The sequence below is a fragment of the Lynx rufus genome, unplaced genomic scaffold, assembly GCF_022079265.1.
Source record: "Lynx rufus isolate CCGP_SWC_20201006 ecotype Redwood Valley unplaced genomic scaffold, mLynRuf1.p SCAF_6, whole genome shotgun sequence".
NCBI classification, from domain to species: Eukaryota; Metazoa; Chordata; class Mammalia; order Carnivora; family Felidae; genus Lynx; species Lynx rufus.
Window position 1 is genome coordinate 114,425,479 of NW_025814878.1, and position 19,022 is coordinate 114,444,500.

At 46.7% G+C, this 19,022-nt stretch overlaps 2 protein-coding genes across 5 annotated transcripts; one reads left to right on the plus strand and one right to left on the minus strand.

The window, feature by feature from the left end:
- Positions 1-5,189: 5,189 nt before the first annotated feature.
- On the minus strand, positions 5,190-10,446 carry PSMB9 (proteasome 20S subunit beta 9). Of its 4 annotated transcripts, none has more exons than XM_047102790.1 (6): positions 10,280-10,446; positions 8,376-8,443; positions 7,232-7,363; positions 6,442-6,571; positions 6,057-6,198; positions 5,190-5,502 (listed from the first exon to the last, which is right to left on the minus strand). In XM_047102790.1, the coding sequence occupies exons 1-6, from the start codon at positions 10,307-10,309 to the stop codon at positions 5,375-5,377; spliced, it is 630 nt and encodes a 209-aa protein (XP_046958746.1). In that variant the 5' UTR covers positions 10,310-10,446; the 3' UTR covers positions 5,190-5,374. The 4 variants fall into 4 exon arrangements, with proteins under 4 accessions (XP_046958746.1, XP_046958745.1, XP_046958748.1 ...); XM_047102789.1 differs by having other exon boundaries at positions 7,232-7,366; XM_047102792.1 differs by having other exon boundaries at positions 8,376-8,628; positions 10,280-10,418.
- A 339-nt stretch (positions 10,447-10,785) lies between these two features.
- TAP1 (transporter 1, ATP binding cassette subfamily B member) lies at positions 10,786-18,526 on the plus strand. Its single transcript, XM_047102785.1, has 11 exons — positions 10,786-11,551; positions 12,031-12,145; positions 12,310-12,440; positions 13,477-13,682; positions 14,120-14,317; positions 15,091-15,219; positions 15,376-15,564; positions 16,152-16,325; positions 16,581-16,743; positions 17,015-17,151; positions 17,922-18,526. Exons 1-11 carry the CDS (start codon positions 10,954-10,956, stop codon positions 18,132-18,134), a joined length of 2,253 nt encoding a protein of 750 aa, XP_046958741.1. The 5' UTR covers positions 10,786-10,953; the 3' UTR covers positions 18,135-18,526.
- The last annotated feature ends 496 nt before the right edge of the window (positions 18,527-19,022 follow it).

A 19,022-nucleotide genomic window follows, 5' to 3' on the forward strand; every position in this document is an offset into this window, starting at 1 on the left:
AGAGGATGTTTATTAGATTCTAAAAGACTTAGAATAAAAAATACATATTACTGGAGATAATTAATTCGAAAGAGATGCTGTAAATGTAGGGAGGAATCTAAGCTTTTTAAATTTCTATCTCCCCTGTCTAAATCCTGATCTTCAACTGAACACTTTAACTATATTCCCTTTATTTAGTTAGATGGAAAAAATAGGGAATTATCGAATATCTGTCATGGAAATATAGAATAAATTGCTCTCAGAGCTATGATTTTCTTTGAGTCATTAATTTTAAAAAAATCTTACACACAAATAGTAGAATTATATTCCTCAGTTCATGGCACATGGTCATCACTGGTCCATACAAAATCTTCTCTATGTTTGTTACTATTTATTTCTTTTTTTTTTTTCTGTCTCCTCAATAGTGGCTTTCTTTTTTTTTTTTATATATGAAATTTATTGACAAATTGGTTTCCATACAACACCCAGTGCTCATCCCAAAAGGTGCCCTCCTCAATACCCATCACCCACCCTCCCCTCCCTCCCACCCCCCATCAACCCTCAGTTTGTTCTCAGTTTTTAACAGTCTCTTATGCTTTGGCTCTCTCCCACTCTAACCTCTCTTTTTTTTTTTTTCCTTCCCCTCCCCCATGGGTTCCTGTTAAGTTTCTCAGGATCCACATAAGAGTGAAACCATATGGTATCTGTCTTTCTCTGTATGGCTTATTTCACTTAGCATCACACTCTCCAGTTCCATCCACGTTGCTACAAAAGGCCATATTTCATTTATTTATTTATTTATTTATTTTGATGCATGTTTCCCAAATTCCAGTTTCTTTCCCTTCACCAAAGGCAACCCTTCTCCTGTGTTTTGTATATATCTTTTGGTTATATGTATTCTTGAAAAATGTGTATTGTTTTGTGTGTATATATTCTTTATTCAAAGTGAGTTGCTTTGTGCTTAACAGTTCATTCTATTACCTTTTTTGTTCCTCCGCCTCTTTTAAAAATGTTTATTTATTTATTTTGAGAGAGAGAGAGGCAGAGAGAGAGAGAGAGGGAGAGAGAATCCCAAGCAGGCTCTGTGCTGTCAGTGCAGAACCTGACGCGGGGCTCAAACCCACTAACCATGAGATTATGACCTGAGCCAAAATCAAGTGAGATCATGACCCGAGCAGAAATCAAGAGTAGGACACTTAACCAACTCAGCCACCCAGGCGCCCTCCCCATACCTCATTTTGAAATCAAGATTATGCTAGCCTAATAAAATTAGCTGAACAGCTTTAATCTTTTTTCTATTTTCCGGAAAAAAGCACATATGATAGGAGTTGTATACTCTTTGAATGTTTGATGGAACTCACCTGTGAAACCATGTGGGCATTTAAAAAAATTACTTTTATCAGATGCTATTAGCAACTTTTTTCATTTCTTCAATATTTATTGGTATTCTCAAATTTTTATTTCTTGTACAAATTGCATTAGTTTAAATTTTTCTAGGAGCTATCTGTCTCATCGAAATTTTTCAATTTTCGATTTGATAATTATACCCTTTATTACGTTTCATATCTGTAATATTTGTAGGCTATTCTCCCCTTTTCATTCCGTATGTTGTTTCTTCATTTTCTCTCCCCTTTATTCATCATTAGTCTTGTTCTAAATTTGAGTATCTTACAAATGTTTTTTTAAGAAGGAGCTTTCGGTTTTGTGAATTTTTACTACATAGTTTTTGTTCTCTATTAAATTGCTTTCTATTCTTATCTTTATAATTTCCTTCCTTCTTATTGCTTTAAATTTATTCAATCACTCTTTTTCAAAATTTTGGAGAAATTTTAGGCCATTTAACTTTTCTTGTTGTAATAAATGTATTTGAAGCTGTAAAATTCTGAGTACTGCTTTAACTGCATCTCATAAAATTTGATATGCAACATTTTTACCACCTAGTTCTAAACGTGTTATTTTCTCTCATGACTGCCTTTTATTTTTTAAAATGTCGCTGCCATTTATCATTTACTATTATTGTTATTTTTTAACACTTATTTATTTTTGAGAGACAGAGTGTGAGTGGAGGACGGGCAGACACAGAATGTGAAGCAGGCTCTAGGCTCTGAATGGTCAGCACAGAGCCCGATGTGGGGCTTGAACTCATGGGCTGTGAGATCATGACCCGAGCCAAAGTCAGACACTTAACTGGCTGAGCCACCCAGGCACCCCATGACTGCCTTTTAAATCCACGTTATTCATTAATACTTTCTTAGTTTGCAAACTGTGAGAATTTTAGGTATCCTTTTGTTATCAAGTTCTACTTTTAGTATAATATGGCTATAAAATGTAGCTTTTTTTCAAAGATACTGATACTTTGGAATCTACTGTAGTTTCCTTTAGGGTATCATGCATATCCTGTTTTTGCAAATCCTCTATGTGACTTGAAAATTTATTCATGTATATAGAGTTGTTTTTGTTGGATGGTTTCTTTTTAGTTAATTTTTAAAAATTGAAGTATGGTTGACACATAATGTTATATTAGTTTCAGGTGTACAACATAGTGATCCCACAAGTTTATGTTATGCTATGTCCAACACAAGTTGTAGCTGCCATCTGTCACCACACAACACTATTACAATATCATTAACTATATTCCCTGTGTTGTACCTTTTATTTATTATTTTTTTAAAGAAAGGTTTATTTATTTTTGACGAGAGAGAGAGAGAGAGAGAGAGAGAGACAGAGCATGAGCAGGGAGGGGCAGAGATAGAGGGAGACACAGAATCAGAAACAGGCTCCAGGCTGTCAGCACAGAGCCCGATGCGGGGCTCAAACTCACAGACTGCGAGATCATGACCTGAGCCGAAGTTGGACAATCAACCGACTGAGCCACCCAGGTGCCCCAAGTGCTGTACCTTTTATATGAATCTTTTGAACCTCATACCTGATTTCCTTTCCTTCTTTGTTTTCACCACCTTGTAGCTCAGAGCCAATTGTTTTTTACCCATCTGTAGCTGGTTGATAAATATATGCCCTGTTAAACTGGCTCTCTGGGGAAAAAAATTCTGACGTGTAACATTCCTGGTTTCTGTAGAATAAATACTTCCAATCATGGCCAATGTTAAGATACCCATGGTTAACAATTGTCTTTCACAATTTCGGAATATTTTACAATTTGCTCTTGTTTGCCAGTATAAGACAAATCCAGTACTCCATTTCTTTTCTTTTCTTTTTTTTTTTTGATGTTCATTTTTTTAATATGAAATTTATTGTCAAATTGGTTTCCATACAACACCCAGTGCTCATTCCAAAAGGTGCCCTCCTCACTACCCATCACCCACTCTCCCCTCCCTCCCACCCCCCATCAACCCTCAGTTTGTTCTCAGTTTTTAAGAGTCTCTTATGCTTTGGCTCTCTCCCTCAGAGTCTAACCTCTTTTTTTTTTCTTCCCCTCCCCCACGGAACTGGAGAGTGTTATGCTAAGTGAAATAAGTCATACAGAGAAAGAAAATACCATATGTTTTTACTGTTATGTGGATCCTGAGAATCTTAACAGAAGATGTTCATTTTGTATTTTAGTTTGATCCCCTGGCTTTACTTATTTCCTAGCTTTATTTTCTCTCTGCCCCAGTTTCTTCTCTTCCTTCCCCTTTTTCAGTTGTGTCTGTCTCTGTGAACTGCTACAAGTCCTTTTTGGAATGAGGGACACAAGACACAATTCATTGGCCAATAAAGAAAAAGACAGCTTTCTAATTTTAAAAGGCTTAAATCTTAGTTCAGCCCTCAAAAAGTCCGTGCTGTGCCTCACGTTTGTGTATCTCAGGGTCACTCGGTACTCGTGAGAGTTCCAACCTAGACTCAAGGAATCCCCTTCTCCAGCCAGCTCCCTCATGTGGGAACCCCCCTGCACTCTTCCCCTACACAGGGTTCCTTTTTTCCGGTTCCTCCATTCCTCCAGCCAGAACAATGATGTTTCTCTAGGCAATTTAGGGCACTGCGGCTTTGCACCTGAGGCCTGACTTCAGGACAAAGCTGGGAGATGAAAGAGGGAGACAAATCCAAAACTACCCATGGGGATCGTTCCCTCTCCAAGTTTTGGCTCTCCTCATAGCCCACCTGTTTTTGTCTACTGTTCAGAGTCCTTCCGCATTTGCTTTTTGTCTGCTTTCCAGAGTTTCTAGTTGTGATCAGTGGGAGAGACAGGTTCTTAAGCTATTACTTTAAACTTCAGAATAAATTAAATACCATGGCTAGAAAGAACTCAAGTCTCTACAATTTTATTTTTTTAAAAATTTTTTTTTTCAACGTTTATTTATTTTTTTTGGGACAGAGAGAGACAGAGCATGAACGGGGGAGGGGCAGAGAGAGAGGGAGACACAGAATCGGAAACAGGCTCCAGGCTCTGAGCCATCAGCCCAGAGCCCGACGCGGGGCTCGAACTCACGGACCGCGAGATCGTGACCTGGCTGAAGTCGGACGCTTAACCGACTGCGCCACCCAGGCGCCCCTCTACAATTTTAGATTTTTTTCTTCTCCTCCAAATGAAACACATACTCCTGAGGGCATAGGCTTGTTTTAGGGTACTTTGAATTTATATGTTAAGCCCGAGATCCAGAAAGAAAAGCAGACAGCAGCTTCCTGGGTAGCCTACTATGATTTCTGTTAAATATATGTCTTAACTGCTCACTTATTAGCAAGATGACATTGGATATCCAAGCCATATCCCACCTTAGAAGTAGCTCAACATCTTTACCTGACAGAAGAGGAAGTGAGGGCTCACAGAAGGGGGATAATTTGTCCTGTCACTTGGGAAGTGCATGGCAAAGATTGGGTTGTAAGTCGGCCTGTTTAACAACAGTTACTCAGGCATCTGGTAATAACTTCTTGAGTGTCAACCACTGTGCTGGCTAACTATTGCAGATTTCAAGGAAGACATGATATACGATGCTTGAGGGAATGGAAAGTTTCATATAGTGGGAGAGGAAGGGCATACGGTAAAAAAAAGAACTAAATTCCAGATTTCTGCTTTTGAATTTGCTTTGACTTGGGTCAAGGGACTAACCTTTTTTTAGCCTTCATCTGTCTGTAAATGGAAGTAGTAGTCTAATCCATGTAAGTTCTTTTGTTTGGGTTATAAGAGATAAAGTTTATAAGCATTTAGCGAATACCTTGCTCAGTGTTTTGATGGTTGTTATTGTTCTTTGAGACTCACAAATCATTCAATTTTAGGCAATTGTCATGTATTGATCTTTAATGTGAATGAACACATTAAGAAAGGGTATCTAACTTCTGGGAGGGAAGAAGCCCCCTCCCCTAACCTTCATCTCCTTGAGCACCCATTTTCCATTGACCATACCAGGTTCTGGTCCCAGACAGTTTATTACAAAATAAGGAAAGGAGGTCTGAGGAAGATTCACTTGTCATAGAATTTCGGCAGCTCATTACCCAAAATTACTTGATGGTCCACACCAGCAGCTGTAATAGTGGCCAGGTAGATGACACCCCCACTAGAGCCATCCCGGTTCATGGCCAGAGTGATAGCTGCAGAGGGTTTCAGGTTGGAGAGAGGGAAAGAGAATGACTTAGCCTCAGAAATCTTTTCCTTCCCGTCCTGTCTATAAGCTTACTACCACTTTCAGACCTGAAAACCCATCTCCTAGGGACACATATCAAGTGGTGTGCTGGTAAACCAACTTAAAAAAATAAAGTCTTTATTGTAACATATCCTGGTGTTGGTGGTCTCAAAACTCTCACCACAATGGATTTCAAGTTATGAATAGCTAAATAAGCGGCTTATGAATCCTTGAATATTTAACAATTGACTCTCATGAGCTAGCCCAAGCCCACTCTAGCACACCAGTGATTCTTAGAGTAACTGTATATTTTAATATGGGGTACTCAAAAAAATAGTCAGATCTTTGCCTTTGTTCTGAGGTCCCATCTAGTGTAGCATTGTCCTGCATTCTTTCACTCTCAAAAGTGTCCAGTTTGGACATTAAATGGTCACTCATGTATTCCTCATTGTGTTCCTTACTCTCAACTTCCTTCCTGTGTTTGGAAACCCTCCCCAGGCACCCTTCCACTTGGTTAGTTACCTTTGGTGGTGAAACACCTGCACTCCTCAGGGGACATGCCTGGTTTATATGCCGCATCCACATAACCGTAGATATAGGTGCTGCCAGAGCCACCGATGGCAAAGGGCTGCCGAGTCAGCATTCCTCCCAGGGTTCCGTACACCTAGGGGAGGTGTCCTCAGGTCAGACTATGGAAGCATCAATCCTCTCCTTGCCACTGAGACAGTCAGGGTGTCTCTATTCTGCAACGAAGCCCCACTATCTCTTTTTCCCGTCCGTTGAGATTATACTATGCTTTTAAAGGCAGTGTCCTTGGAACTCATTGCTAGAATGACATATGACCTCTATCTCCCTCTCTAGGGTAGTGGGGAACACCAAGAGAGGGAGTACATTGGGAAAGACTCACCTGGCCCCCGTCACGTTGGTCCCAGCCAGCTACTATGAGATGTGCAGACAGGTCCTCCCGATATTTATAAGAGATATTCCTTACCACATTGGCAGCAGCTAGAACAAGCGGACATTCTTCCAGTTCCAACCTAAACGAAGTGTTAGTAATAGGGCTCAATATAATTTCCAGACGTTCCACCCTCCTGTGCTGTTACCATGATCCCTGCCAAGGGACACCTGAAATCTGAAACCCATACTTGTAATAGTTCAAACTCCAGCTTCTCTCCCACATGTACAGGGAGACCAATCTCACACCACCAACTGTTAAGAAGATTTCAATGTTCCCCTCCTTTACTCTTTGTCCTACCCACCCATCCCCCAATTGTATAACTCTTGGCTGAAACGGCCCTGCCTCTATGGATAAAAGCAGATAAGCTTTACTTCTGCACCAGTGATCTTGGCTGCTCACAGGGTAACTGCCTGATAGTATGGTAGGCCACATCATCATCTTCTTTCTCGTTATTTATATTAGGATAGTGATTTACAATTTTCAAGTCATTTTCGCATGGATCATTTGATTCTCAAAATAACCATTGGGTGAGATAGGGGAGGTATTGTTAATTATCTCCACTTTACAGATGCAGAAACCAGGTTTGGGATTCAAGTGCCATTTCAAAGATAATAAAAACAGGAGTCCAAGCAAGAATTTTTCACTTTTCATTGCAGTGCTCCTGGAATAGGACACTATAGCGGTTTTCTGGTTGGGAGAACTCTAGTGATTGTGGACTGAGAACCCCAAAGCTTCATACCCATGGAGCTCCAGTTGGTAGGCGGCCATGTCAACCATGGCTTGGGCATCAGCAGCCGAACCAGAGAGAGCACAATAGATGTGTTGGTGTAGTGGAGACAGCTTGTTAAACACTCGGTTTACCACTGCCTTTCTGCTGGGAAGGAGTCAACAGTCATCAGCGTTAGTGTTGCCACAATTTTTGAGGTTAATCATCCAGTGTTTGTCAAATTTATTTGACAAGAGAACAGCCACCACAGAGTACATGAAATTTCATACTTGGATTGGAGCAGGAAAAAAAATCATCTCAAATTAAACAAAATATTGCAAGTAATGATCAAAATTAGACTTATTTTTCAGGCTTAGAGTTTATAATAAAACAAAAAATAGTACCTTAAGAATAATGTGCTTAAGCAATTTTTCTTTACTATACCCATCTAGAGGAAGTTGTGTGTTCTTTGGAACATAAAGTAAGCAATATTGACCTAATCCCATATACCCATTTCGCATATGAGGAAACTGGTCAGGATGGAGGAGACAAAATTAGTTCAACATGTACTGGATGAGAAGCTAGGATATCTGCTTGGCAGAACCATCTTTTCTTTCCTTTCTACTTTATTTTATTTTATTTTACTCTATTTTATTCATCTCATTTCATTTCATTTTAGAGAGAGAGCATGAGTGGGGGAGAGCACGAGTGGGAGAGAGAAACAGAGAGAGGGAGAGAAAGAATCTTAAGCAGGCTTCACACTCAGTGAGGACTTGGGGCTCGATCCCACGACCCTGGGATCATGACCTGAGCTGAAATCAAGTCAGATGCTCAGTTGACTGAATCACCCAGGTGCCCAGAACCATCTTTTCTATTTCTAAACATAGATGGAAGGAGGGACCCTGAAATCTTTGTATCCTACCTCCTTCTCATACCTTACTCTTATATACCCACTCCTGTAGGGACAGGCCACATAAGCATTCAGGCTCCTGATTCTCCTCCATGAATTCAGGGACCCATACACTTGCCATATATCTCATTATAGGGGCCTTTCTGAAAGGTTAACTCAATTTCTTCAAAGTTCTACTTTACCAGTCTCTTCATGAATGGGTAAGAAAAATCTGTTTTGGGAGCCATTGACATCCTTCCAGAAGCATTCACCTTGACGGGTACTTACCCTACAGACACCCGGGAGTCAGAACCCACCACAACACCTCCGTCGAACTCCACTGCCATGATAGTCGTCTGCGGAGATGTGGAGGATGGGATGTCAGAGCAGGAAGAGTCTTGATTCCCTCATGTTACAGATGAGGAAACATTCCCAGAGAGGGGAGGTGACCGGCTCAAGGTCATACAGTAATTTAGGCCAAGATGACTCCCAATACGGGATTTCCCTTCCATCTTCCCATTTTCTCTATCTCCTCTCCTAGCTGCAAGAGAAGGTCATAGCCTGGTCGAAAGAATCACATCCATAGGTCCCAACCTTCCTAAGTAGAATCCTTCCCAGCTATAAAGAAAGAGGTGGGATGAGGTTTTCAGAGGTAGACATTTGGCTCAGGGGGGCACTTTCAAGCACTGGCGCCCCAGTACTTGTGGTGCAAGGCAGCCCCACAGGTGAATTACTTCCACCACGTGTGCTTGGTGTGTGTGTGTGCAGATATGGTACGGACCCAACACAGAGCAAGTGACTGTGACCTTGGGAAACAGGGTCATGTCTTCTTTTGGCCCACAATTCTCTACCCCACATCCCCCTTAACTAGCTTATTAAACAGCAGAAAACATCAAGGGCCGCAGTGGTTAGCAGGGTCATGCATTAGTAAGGAGGGAAGCAGCCAGGAACATGAGATGATTTAACATGAAGCTTTCATTTCAGGATTTCTGATCAAGAGGTCAACAGTAGCTAGGGGAAGAGATCTGTACCGTTGAGGCGGCTTGTTGGGGGAGTTTTTCAGGTCAAGAAAAGCTGACTTTTTCAGGTCAAGAAAAGAAATTAAGGAAAAGAATTCAGGAAGGTGAAAGGAATAAAGCTATACGGTTTCTACTCCTGTTGAGTTGGAAAGAGCCTTAAAGATTCTTGGTTCGAATGAGGAGACTGAATCATAGAGGAGGCAACTGACTTATCAAGGTCACCCAGAGTTAATAGCAGACTGGGACTAAAACCCAGGTCTAACTCCCACCTCTTGTTTTGACTTTTGTTTCCTACTTCCCACTGCTCATCAGGCAGGGAGGGGAGATTTTCTACCTTATAAATGGTTTTAGTGCATTCTCATCACCCCATAAGTTACTCTGGACCCCAGGGCTATAGCCCTGAGTGTGCTTTCAGACATATTGACTTCCCATGAAGAGAAGGCCATTGAATAAGGGCAGCCCTATTCTAGAGGTTATTTCTCTAAGACAAAGCTGCCCTCAAGCCAAGGGTGGTGGCAGTAGTTTGGGAGCAGAAGCCAGCCAGCCTTGAGCCTGGGCGGGCGGATGGGAGTGGGCAGGGACGACCCAGGGAAGGGAGCACAGCAGCACCTGGGCCAAGCAGGAGCCTTCGTGGATCACGCTGGTGAAGGGCACCACCAGCTCACAAGGAACCCCCATTATCAGGGCTGGGGGTATGAGTTACGCAGGGGCCAGTTTATCAAAGATCTGTGTGACAGCTGTCCCTTCTCAATCAGTGCCCATATTCTCCTCTCCCAAGCGCGCTCCTACTTCACCCAGGGCACCATTTCTTCATGCATCTGCACCTTCTCCGACCCCTTTCCTTGATTTAACCAGCCCCTCTCTCTAGCCCAGAGTTGAAAGCGAAAGCGCTTCAGAGAAGCTTCCCCTCGACACTTCCAGCTAAGAGCCAAAACACCTCCTTCTCCACCAGCGTCGCGCGCCTAGTCCTTCGCGGACCCCTTCAAGACCCCCTTCAGAATAGACATGCCCTGTATTCATCGCAGGGCATCTCTACAGGCACTGACTGGCTGCCACAAACTACCTTCTCACTTTGTTAGTCACCATATTCACACCTCAGAGCTTTCGGGGTCCCCCTGTCTTGCCACCTTCTCCACCCCTCTGCTAAACCTCTAGCACAGACTACTTACTTACCCCAGTGTGGACCTCGCCAGACCGCAGCATCTCCGCGAGGCGCCGCGCTCCTTGCCGCCTGGGGCACTGGTTTTCTTCCTGGGACCGAGGGCAGCACTCAGCCTATATAGCCCCGCGCCCTCACCAAGACCGCTAGGGGGCGCCGGGGTCCTTTCGGTGCGGCTTCGCACCATGCGCTAACCTACTTAGGACAGAACTGCCCAGAGACAAGTGACGAAAAGGCCTGGGGTTAAGAAAGTCCCAAGGCTGGGGTAAAGAAAGTCCCGACAAGTGGGATCCGCAAGAGGTAGCAATGAAAGGAAGGACGAGTGTGCTTGATGGAGAAGGCGGAGCCTCAAGACTTCTCTCTCCAGAACCTCAGATCGGATTCCCACGCCTTCTCCCAAAATAGTCTGGGCGGGCCACATTCTGAAGGGGGGCGGATCTACAGAGCCGCCTGCCGCTTTCGTTTTCCCTTTCCGCGAAACGGCTGGCTTCTAGCTAGCGCGGCCTGAACCTTGCGTTCCCGGGACTTTCCGAAAGCCCTGCCTCCGCCCGCCCTTCCCTCTTCTCCCGGCCGCCGGTCCCTGCGCCCTCACCGGCACAGACTCGATCGGCACCCAGAGCCTCCGGCACGGCGGGGACAGCGGAGAGTCCCAGGCGGGGGCGCGACCCCCGGCAGCGCTCGCGCGCCCATGGCCAGCTCTGGGCCCCCCAGGCCTTGCGGGTGCCTCTGCCCTTCCCGAACTTCCCTCGCGTGGCTGGGGATAGCGCTGCTGGTTCTCGTCGACTGGGTGCTGCTCCGGGGCGCGCTCCCCGGAATATGCTCTGTGCTGGTGCCCACCACGCTGCCGCTGCTCCGGGTCTGGGTGGTGGGCCTGAGCCGCTGGGCTGTGCTGTGGCTGGGGGCCCGTGGGGTTCTCAGGGCAACGGTCGGCTCCGGGAGCGAAAGCGCAGGAGTCCGGGGCTGGCTGGCTGCTTTGCAGTCGTTGGCGGCGGCGCTGAGCTTGGCCCTGCCGGGACTTGCCTTGTTCCGAGAGCTGAGCTCATGGAGAGTTCCCAGGGATTCTCACAGCTCCAGGATCCTGCACTGGGGAAGTCGCCTGGATGCCTTCGCCCTCAGTTATGTAGCAGCATTGCCTGCCGCTGCCATTTGGCATAAGCTCAGGGAACTTTGTGTGCCGGAAAGTCACGGAGGTTCAGGAGGTGCGGTGCGCCGGCTTGTAGGCTGCCTGGGTTCCGAGAGACAACGCGTCCCGCTCCTGTTGGTCCTGTGTGTCCTCTCTTGTCTTGGTAAGAGGGATGCGGGTAAGAGGGACGGACAGTAGGGGACTGGGCGGGCATCAAAAGTAATGGGCAGTGAGATCGGTTAATGTGGGTTCTGGGAAATGTGGATGGGGGAAGGCGACCCAGCTCTGGTCGTGAGAAGACCACCAGGAAAGGGCTCTGGACTGGGTCGGAGTCAGGAGTCGTGGACTCCAATGCTACCTCAGACGTTGCTTCACCAGCCACCTTGGGCCAGTCCTTTCTTCTGGTCAGCACACCCTATGACCTCTGGCCTTCCTAAGCAAACGCACAGAAGTCTGGTGGGGCTCAAGGTTGTGAGTTCCTAGGTGACCTGTTCAGGCGCAGGGCTGTGTTCTCAGTGTCCTCTTTCTGCTGGTGCCCTCAGGATACTGGTGACAGTGAAACAGTGGGATGGGCTGGAGGGTGGGGGCAGTCTGGTTGGAGCTTATCTGCTTGGCTGACCGGTTCCTCCTTTCTCTCTCCAGGGGAGATGGCCATGCCGTTCTTCACCGGCCGCCTCGTTGACTTCATTCTACAAGATGGGACAGCTTCTGGTTTCATGAGATACATAACGCTCATGTCCATTCTCACCACAGCCAGGTCTGGGGGCTGAATGAAGGCGGAAGGTTGAGAATGGGGGGCCCAGAAAAAGGGGGAGATAGAAGTTGGGGCAGCTGTCCCCAACTTCTTTGGTGCACTTCTTTGGGACCTTCTCTCTGTCCTCTGAACACACCCCGATCCTTTTTCTCTCCATCTCTCTCTAGCGCAGTGCTGGAGTTCGTGGGTGATGGGATCTATAACAGCACCATGGGTCGTGTGCACAGCCAGTTGCAGGGAGAAGTATTTCAGGCTGTTCTGCGCCAGGAAACAGAGTTTTTCCAAAAGAACCAAACAGGTGTGTCCTGAAACTCTTTCGTTCTATATCTACATTCTCCCTATATGCGCCATATGTCCTCTTTTACTTATAACTTTGGTCTCTCTCACACATAGACATTGTCATTTCTTATTCTCGATATACCTCAAGAGCAAAAATATTATGTTATGTTATAATATTCTGAATTTTTTCCATCTAAGATTTTTCCATGATTTATCCCTATGTGTCTATTTAGATAGAAGCTACAGAATTTCAAACCTGGAAATTTGGAGGTCACAGAGTCCAGCTGCCTATTTTACAGAGAAGGAAACTGACACCTGGACCCTAAATGCTGAAACTGGCATGGTCACCTATGGATAGAGAGGAGCTTGGGGATAGAGCCCGTCTCTTGATTCCCAGCCCAGTGCTCAGTATAGTTTTCTGGACTGCTTTCTAGCAGCACCCTCTGTTTTTCTCCAGCTCTGTTGTGTGACCAGCTTAAGCTCTTCTTGCCCTTGTATGCAGCATGGGGTATTCGTGTTCTTTAAGGAACAAAAATCTGTCAGAGAAGTGGAAATTCACATGGGCAGCCTGCCTGCCTTCCTTCCTTCCTTCCTTCCTTCCTTCCTTCCTTCCGCCAGGCTTTCTCCTTTCTCTCCCTCCCTCCCTCCCTCCCTGCCTTCCTTCTTAAATGTTTATTTTTGAGATAGAGAGACAGAGCACCAGCAGGGGAGGGGCAGAGAGAGGGGGAGACACAGAATCCAAAGCAGGTGCCAGGCTCTGAGCTGTCAGCACAGAGCCCGACATGGGGGCTCGAACTCACAAACTGTGAGATCATGACCTGAGCTGAAGTCTGATGCTTAACCAACTGAGCCACCCAGGCGCCCCTAGGCTTTTTCTTTCTAATACTCATTCTCCCTACACTGAGATCCCTAAACTGCCCTCTCCCCCTTACCTTGTTTTCCTCAGCCTCCTCAGAACATCGTGTTGTCCCCCCTTCCCCTCCCCCTGGCTCATTGCTAGTCCCACCTACCAGAGCCTCTCATTCATCCACTGTCTTCTTCCCAATCCCTGGCAGGAGCCATCACTTCTCGGGTGACAGAGGACACATCTACCCTGAGAGAGTCTCTGAGTGAGGAGCTGAGCCTGGTTTTGTGGTACCTGGTGCGGGGGCTGTGTCTCTTGGGGCTCATGCTCTGGGGGTCACTGTCCCTCACCATGGTCACCCTGGTCGTCCTGCCTCTGCTTTTTCTTATGCCTAAGACGCTGGGGAAATGGTACCAGGTATGTCCAGGGAGATGCCTCACCCTACACAGACCTTCGTTTCCCAGACTAGGCAGAATTCATTCCTCTCAGCGTTCTTTCCTGGCTCCCTCACTTGATTCCCCATCTTCACGGGACTCCCTGGCCCTACAAGCCATGTTCCTGGATTGCTCAGTGTTGAGCTCCATGTTCTGTGTGTACTCTCTTCTAACTTCTGCCCACAATCTTCCTTTACAAACATGATCACTGGTCTCAAGATTATGATTCTCTACGACCCTTCTCAGTGATTTCCTCTCCTGTGTGCCTCTTTAGTATCCAGGGAGTATAACGGTGCCCCTTTCTCTTTTCTTCATTCAGCTGCCTCTTCTCACCTTTAATCTCCAACTAGGTAACTCAGGTATTAGTGTCCCTTACGGTCTGCCAACCCTGTGTGACATCTCTTGTCCATGTCTCCACAGGCACTGGCAGCACAGGTCCAGGAATCTCTGGCAGAATCCAGCCAGGTGGCCATTGAGGTTCTGTCAGCTATGCCCACAGTCCGGAGCTTTGCCAATGAGGAGGGTGAGGCCCAGAAGTTTAGGCAAAAGCTGCAGAATATGAAGACACTCCATCAGAAGGAGGCTCTGGCCTATGCAGTCGACCTCTGGACTATCAGTGTGAGCACCTGGAGATAAATGCCTGTTCCCTTGCCCCTGAGATGCCTTGACTATTCCCTTTTCCATGACTCTGTTCCACATTCCTCCTCCACTGGGCAATGGTTGGTTCGGTGTTATCATTCTACTCAGCGTTCCTAACTGCCTCCCTCTTTTTAGGCCCTCTGGATGGCTTCCTTTCACCAAGGTATGCAGAGTCCATCCAGCCCCCTTTTTAGGGAGAGGCCACGTTTTCCAGTCCCAGGGCCTTCCTTTGCCCCTCAGGCAGCACTCAGGGAGCCATAAATTCCTGCACCTGGTCCTGCATCATGCTGGGACTCTGTGGCTGTGCTAGTGAGAACCATTATATAATGGAAAGAGAACCAGAGCCATATTTGGGAATTCCTGGCTTGGTGGCTGCCATTTACTAACTCTATGACCATGGGCTAGTAACTTATTTTCTCTTGAGACCGTTTCCTCATTTTAAAAAGTGGGATTGGTATGACCTTGTCTACAGCGTTGTTGATATGAATATTAGATGGCACTACATTCACGAAAGCCTTTTGTGAAGAGCAAAATGCTCAAAAGCGATAATGATGGTGATGGCTTCTGTGGTGTAACCGAGCAAGACCCCATGGAGCCCCCACGCGGCGTTCTTCCTTTCCCCCTGGGGAGCCTCCGGCTCATACCTGGGGGAAAGGGACTTTACATCTTCATAATGACTAATGAGTCTAGCTCTTTGCGCCTCCCTCGAGATTTTTCAACCACAATCCCTTTTCTCTGTGGCTTTCCCACAGCTCTCAGAGATGCTGCTGAAGGTGGGAATCCTATACATCGGTGGGCGGCTGGTGACAAGTGGGGCTATAAGCAGTGGGGACCTTGTCACATTTATTCTCTACCAGATCCAGTTCACCACGGTAGTTCAGGTGAGACCCCTCCATTTTCATTCTCCCGTGCTTTTCTGTCCCACGTTCTGTCACCACCTGTGTCACCTTCCTTCTGTTCTTTACCCTTCTCGTATCACATAACCTTGGCAAGCAGATTCGTTCTCTCCCTTCTCAATACTCATAACTCGCCTCCAGGTACTGCTCTCCACCTACCCCAAGGTACAGAAGGCTGTGGGCTCTTCAGAGAAAATATTTGAATACCTGGACCGGATTCCTCGCTGTCCTGCCAGTGGTGTATTGACTTCTGTAAACCTGAAGGGCCTTGTCCAGTTTCAAGATGTCTCCTTTGCCTACCCAAACCGTCCAGATGTCCCAGTGCTGCAGGTACAACCTACCCATCCTTGGTGTTCACCGGCCGCACTCTCGACTCTGCCATCCTAAACTTCCTTCCTGCCTTCAGCTTGCTTAACACAAGGTTCAGATAGATCCTTCCTAATCCTTCGAAGGCAAAGATGAGCACCTTCTACTCCGTACAACTGCCCCACACTCAAGAACGGGTTTGGATTTCTAAAGAGGATGGGAGAAGAGGCTCTCAGGGGGAAGGGTCTCACATCCTAAGGAATTGCTGAAGCAAAATCTGTCTCTAGTCTTCTGTCTTTTCTCTTTGTTTCCAGTTGTGATTTAGAATGTGATTTCTTTTTCTGCTTTCTCATGATATGTAATACCAAGTGTGTGGCATAGCAGTCCTTGGTCTTTGCTCTGGTTTTTGCCTCACCTTCCATCTCTACTCCTTGGGGAGCTGTCATCCCTGAGGAACAGAGGTCTATGCCTATGGGAGGGTAGGAGTGGCTGTATTTCCCAATTTTTTCTCCCTTTCTTCTCTGGGGTAAGACATCATGCTATGTAACAAGACAATGACAGACTCAAGGCCTTAGTCTGCCTCTTTTCTTTTTTGATTCTCTGGCCTCCAGGGGCTGACATTCACCCTGCATCCTGGTCAGGTGATGGCTCTGGTGGGGCCCAATGGGTCTGGGAAGAGCACAGTGGCTGCCCTGCTCCAGAATCTCTACCAGCCCACAACGGGGCAGCTGCTGCTGGATGGGAAGCCCCTTCCCCAATATGAGCATCGCTACCTGCACACACGGGTGAGCAAGAAGATGGCATGGGGGAGGGCAGGGGGCATTGAGTAAGAAGAACTCTCAACGAACACTGTCACCAAGCACTCTGAAAGGAGGGCTAAGGAGTGATGGACCTTGAGTGGAGATGGCGTGTAGTCAGGAGAGAGGCTGTGGTGTGGAATTTTGTGATATGCTTTCAGTAAAGATTTTGAGTCATCAGTCTCTGGATAACCATACTCCTCTGTTCCTTGTTCTATGCCTCTTCATCATATTTTGTCCCAGGTGGCTGCAGTGGGACAAGAGCCACAGCTATTTGGAAGGAGTTTTCGAGAAAATATTGCCTATGGCCTGGTCCAGAAGCCAACTATGGAGGAAGTCATAGCTGCTGCAATGGAGTCTGGAGCCCATAGCTTCATCTCTGAACTCCCTCAGGGCTATAACACAGGTGCTCTCTTAGCTCGTGTCATTACCCAGACATCTTTACTGAAACCTTTATTCAGCATTCTTCCCAACCCACTGAGATCAGTTTGAAGTTGTAGGATCTTGTTCCTATGGCTTCTTCATCCTCACATCTTCCGAACTTCTTCACCTTCCCAGAAGGAAAGTGAATGCATCCAGTCCTTGGGGTGTGTGTGTGTGTGTGTGCATGCGTGTGCGCGCCCGCAGGCAAGCACGTGGACGCACATGTGGTTGCACCTGGGCTCTTATCTCTGCAGAGGTAGGCGAGGCTGGGAGCCAGCTATCAGGGGGTCAGCGACAGGCAGTGGCCTTGGCTCGAGCACTGATCCGGAAACCACGTGTACTCATCTTGGATGATGCTACCAGTGCCCTTGATGCAAATAGCCAGTTACGGGTGAGAGAGACATTTTGCTAGTGACTATATCCCACCCAGTCTTCCCTCCTTCATTCATCCTGTGTGAGGTGTACTAACATAATTATCCAAACCAATCCTTGGAATTCTCAGTTCCCAACAGCTGCTCCCCAAGATGCTTAGAACCAATTCAAAGAGACTGTCTACAGACTCTGAATCTCTGAAGCCAAACATAAGAAGACCATCCTAACAATATTAATATCAATTGAGCTTTTACTCTTTTACTATGTGCCAGACATGCTACTAGGCTCTCTCCATGTACTGTCTCACTCATTTACTAATCATAAATGCCTGTGAGCTGGGTGTTGTTATCCTCGTTCTACAGACGATAAAATGGAGGCTAAGAGAGGTTGAGTAGCCTGCTCACTGTCTTAGAGCTGTTGAATAGCGGAGCGTAGACCCAAAGGCAAGCCTGCCTGATCTGAATGCTCATGCTCTTTACCACTAAGTTATATTTCTTTAAAATAGAATAGAAAATCCCCAGTTTATAGGTAGAGAGGAGAGACTATTTGATACCCTTTACTCTTCCCTTATGGGTTTCACCACAGGACTCTGACTTTTATTCTGCTGTCGCCACCTCATGTAAACAGTCCTTAACAAATCAAAGGCTGGACAGAGGAGCACTCAGAACAAGAATCTTCAGCTCCTTGGGGTTGTTGGCAGAGGTGGCAGTGATCCTGGTGAGATCTGCCCCTGCTCTGGAAACACAGGTGTCTCCCTGGGTTCTTGACAGAGTCTGTGTCTTTTCTCAGGTGGAGCAGCTCCTGTACAAAAGCCCTGAGCGGGGCTCTAGGTCTGTGCTTCTCATCACCCAGTGTCTCAGCTTGGTGGAGCAGGCTGACCAAATCCTTTTTCTGGAAGGAGGCACCATCTGTGAAGCAGGAACCCACCAGCAGCTCATGGAGAGGAACGGACGCTACTGGGACATGATGCAGGCTGCTGACGGGTCAGGTGCTCCAGAATGAAAGCCTTCTCAGACCTGCACATGCCACCTCCCTCCCTTGTTTTTCTGCCCTCTGTAGTGGAGAATTTGGGAACAAAGGTGTTACCAGAGCTGCACAATAGACAGCTGCTTCTAGGAGGAGTGACATCCTAGAACGATGCCTGAAATTCTGCCACGAGTGTTACCCCGTCTCCAAGCTCCTCTTGATAATGCAGATTTCTTGGAAGAAAACAGAGTTCATAACCCCTTAGTGTAACTGGGTTTAGAGCCAGGTTTGTTGTGGATAGAACCCTGAAAATGAGAAGAACTTTAGAACATACAGAAAGAATACTTTCCAATAGGACTAAAGGCATATGCTGGCCCATAAACACACTCTGGATTCTTGGTATTTATAATAAAGGTGGTGTTTTATAACTGTGGTCTCTCCTGTTTTCAGTGCACCAAATGGCTCACCAGCATTTGCACACTTCACAGTCCTAAATATGCCATATCCTCCCTTAAGTTTTCTGTTTCCTATGGTTGCCCCGCCACTTCCCCATGCTCCCACGTCCGCCCCCAAGGATGAGTCAGAGTGGAATACAGCGCCCTCCAAGCACTAGCAGTTGCAGCTCGGAGCGGTGGCCTTTCTGAGGTGGAAGATGGAGGGCGAGCGCAACTAGAGGAAGTGCAAGCGCGCCAGGCGCTGAGCTCAGTTTACCACCTGCCCCGCCCCGCCTGGGTCCTTTCCCCCAGAGCTCACCGGGCTCAGAAGTGGCACCTGCCGAGGGTAATTTCAGCCTAGTGGGCGGGGTTGTCTAGTAAATCTCGTCCATTCTGGGAGGGCCATGGTCGTGTGACGTAAACAGTTGCCGGGCAGTTTAGGCCAACACAGGTTGCAAGGAGAGGCGGGGCTTAGAGAAGTTCCCTCACC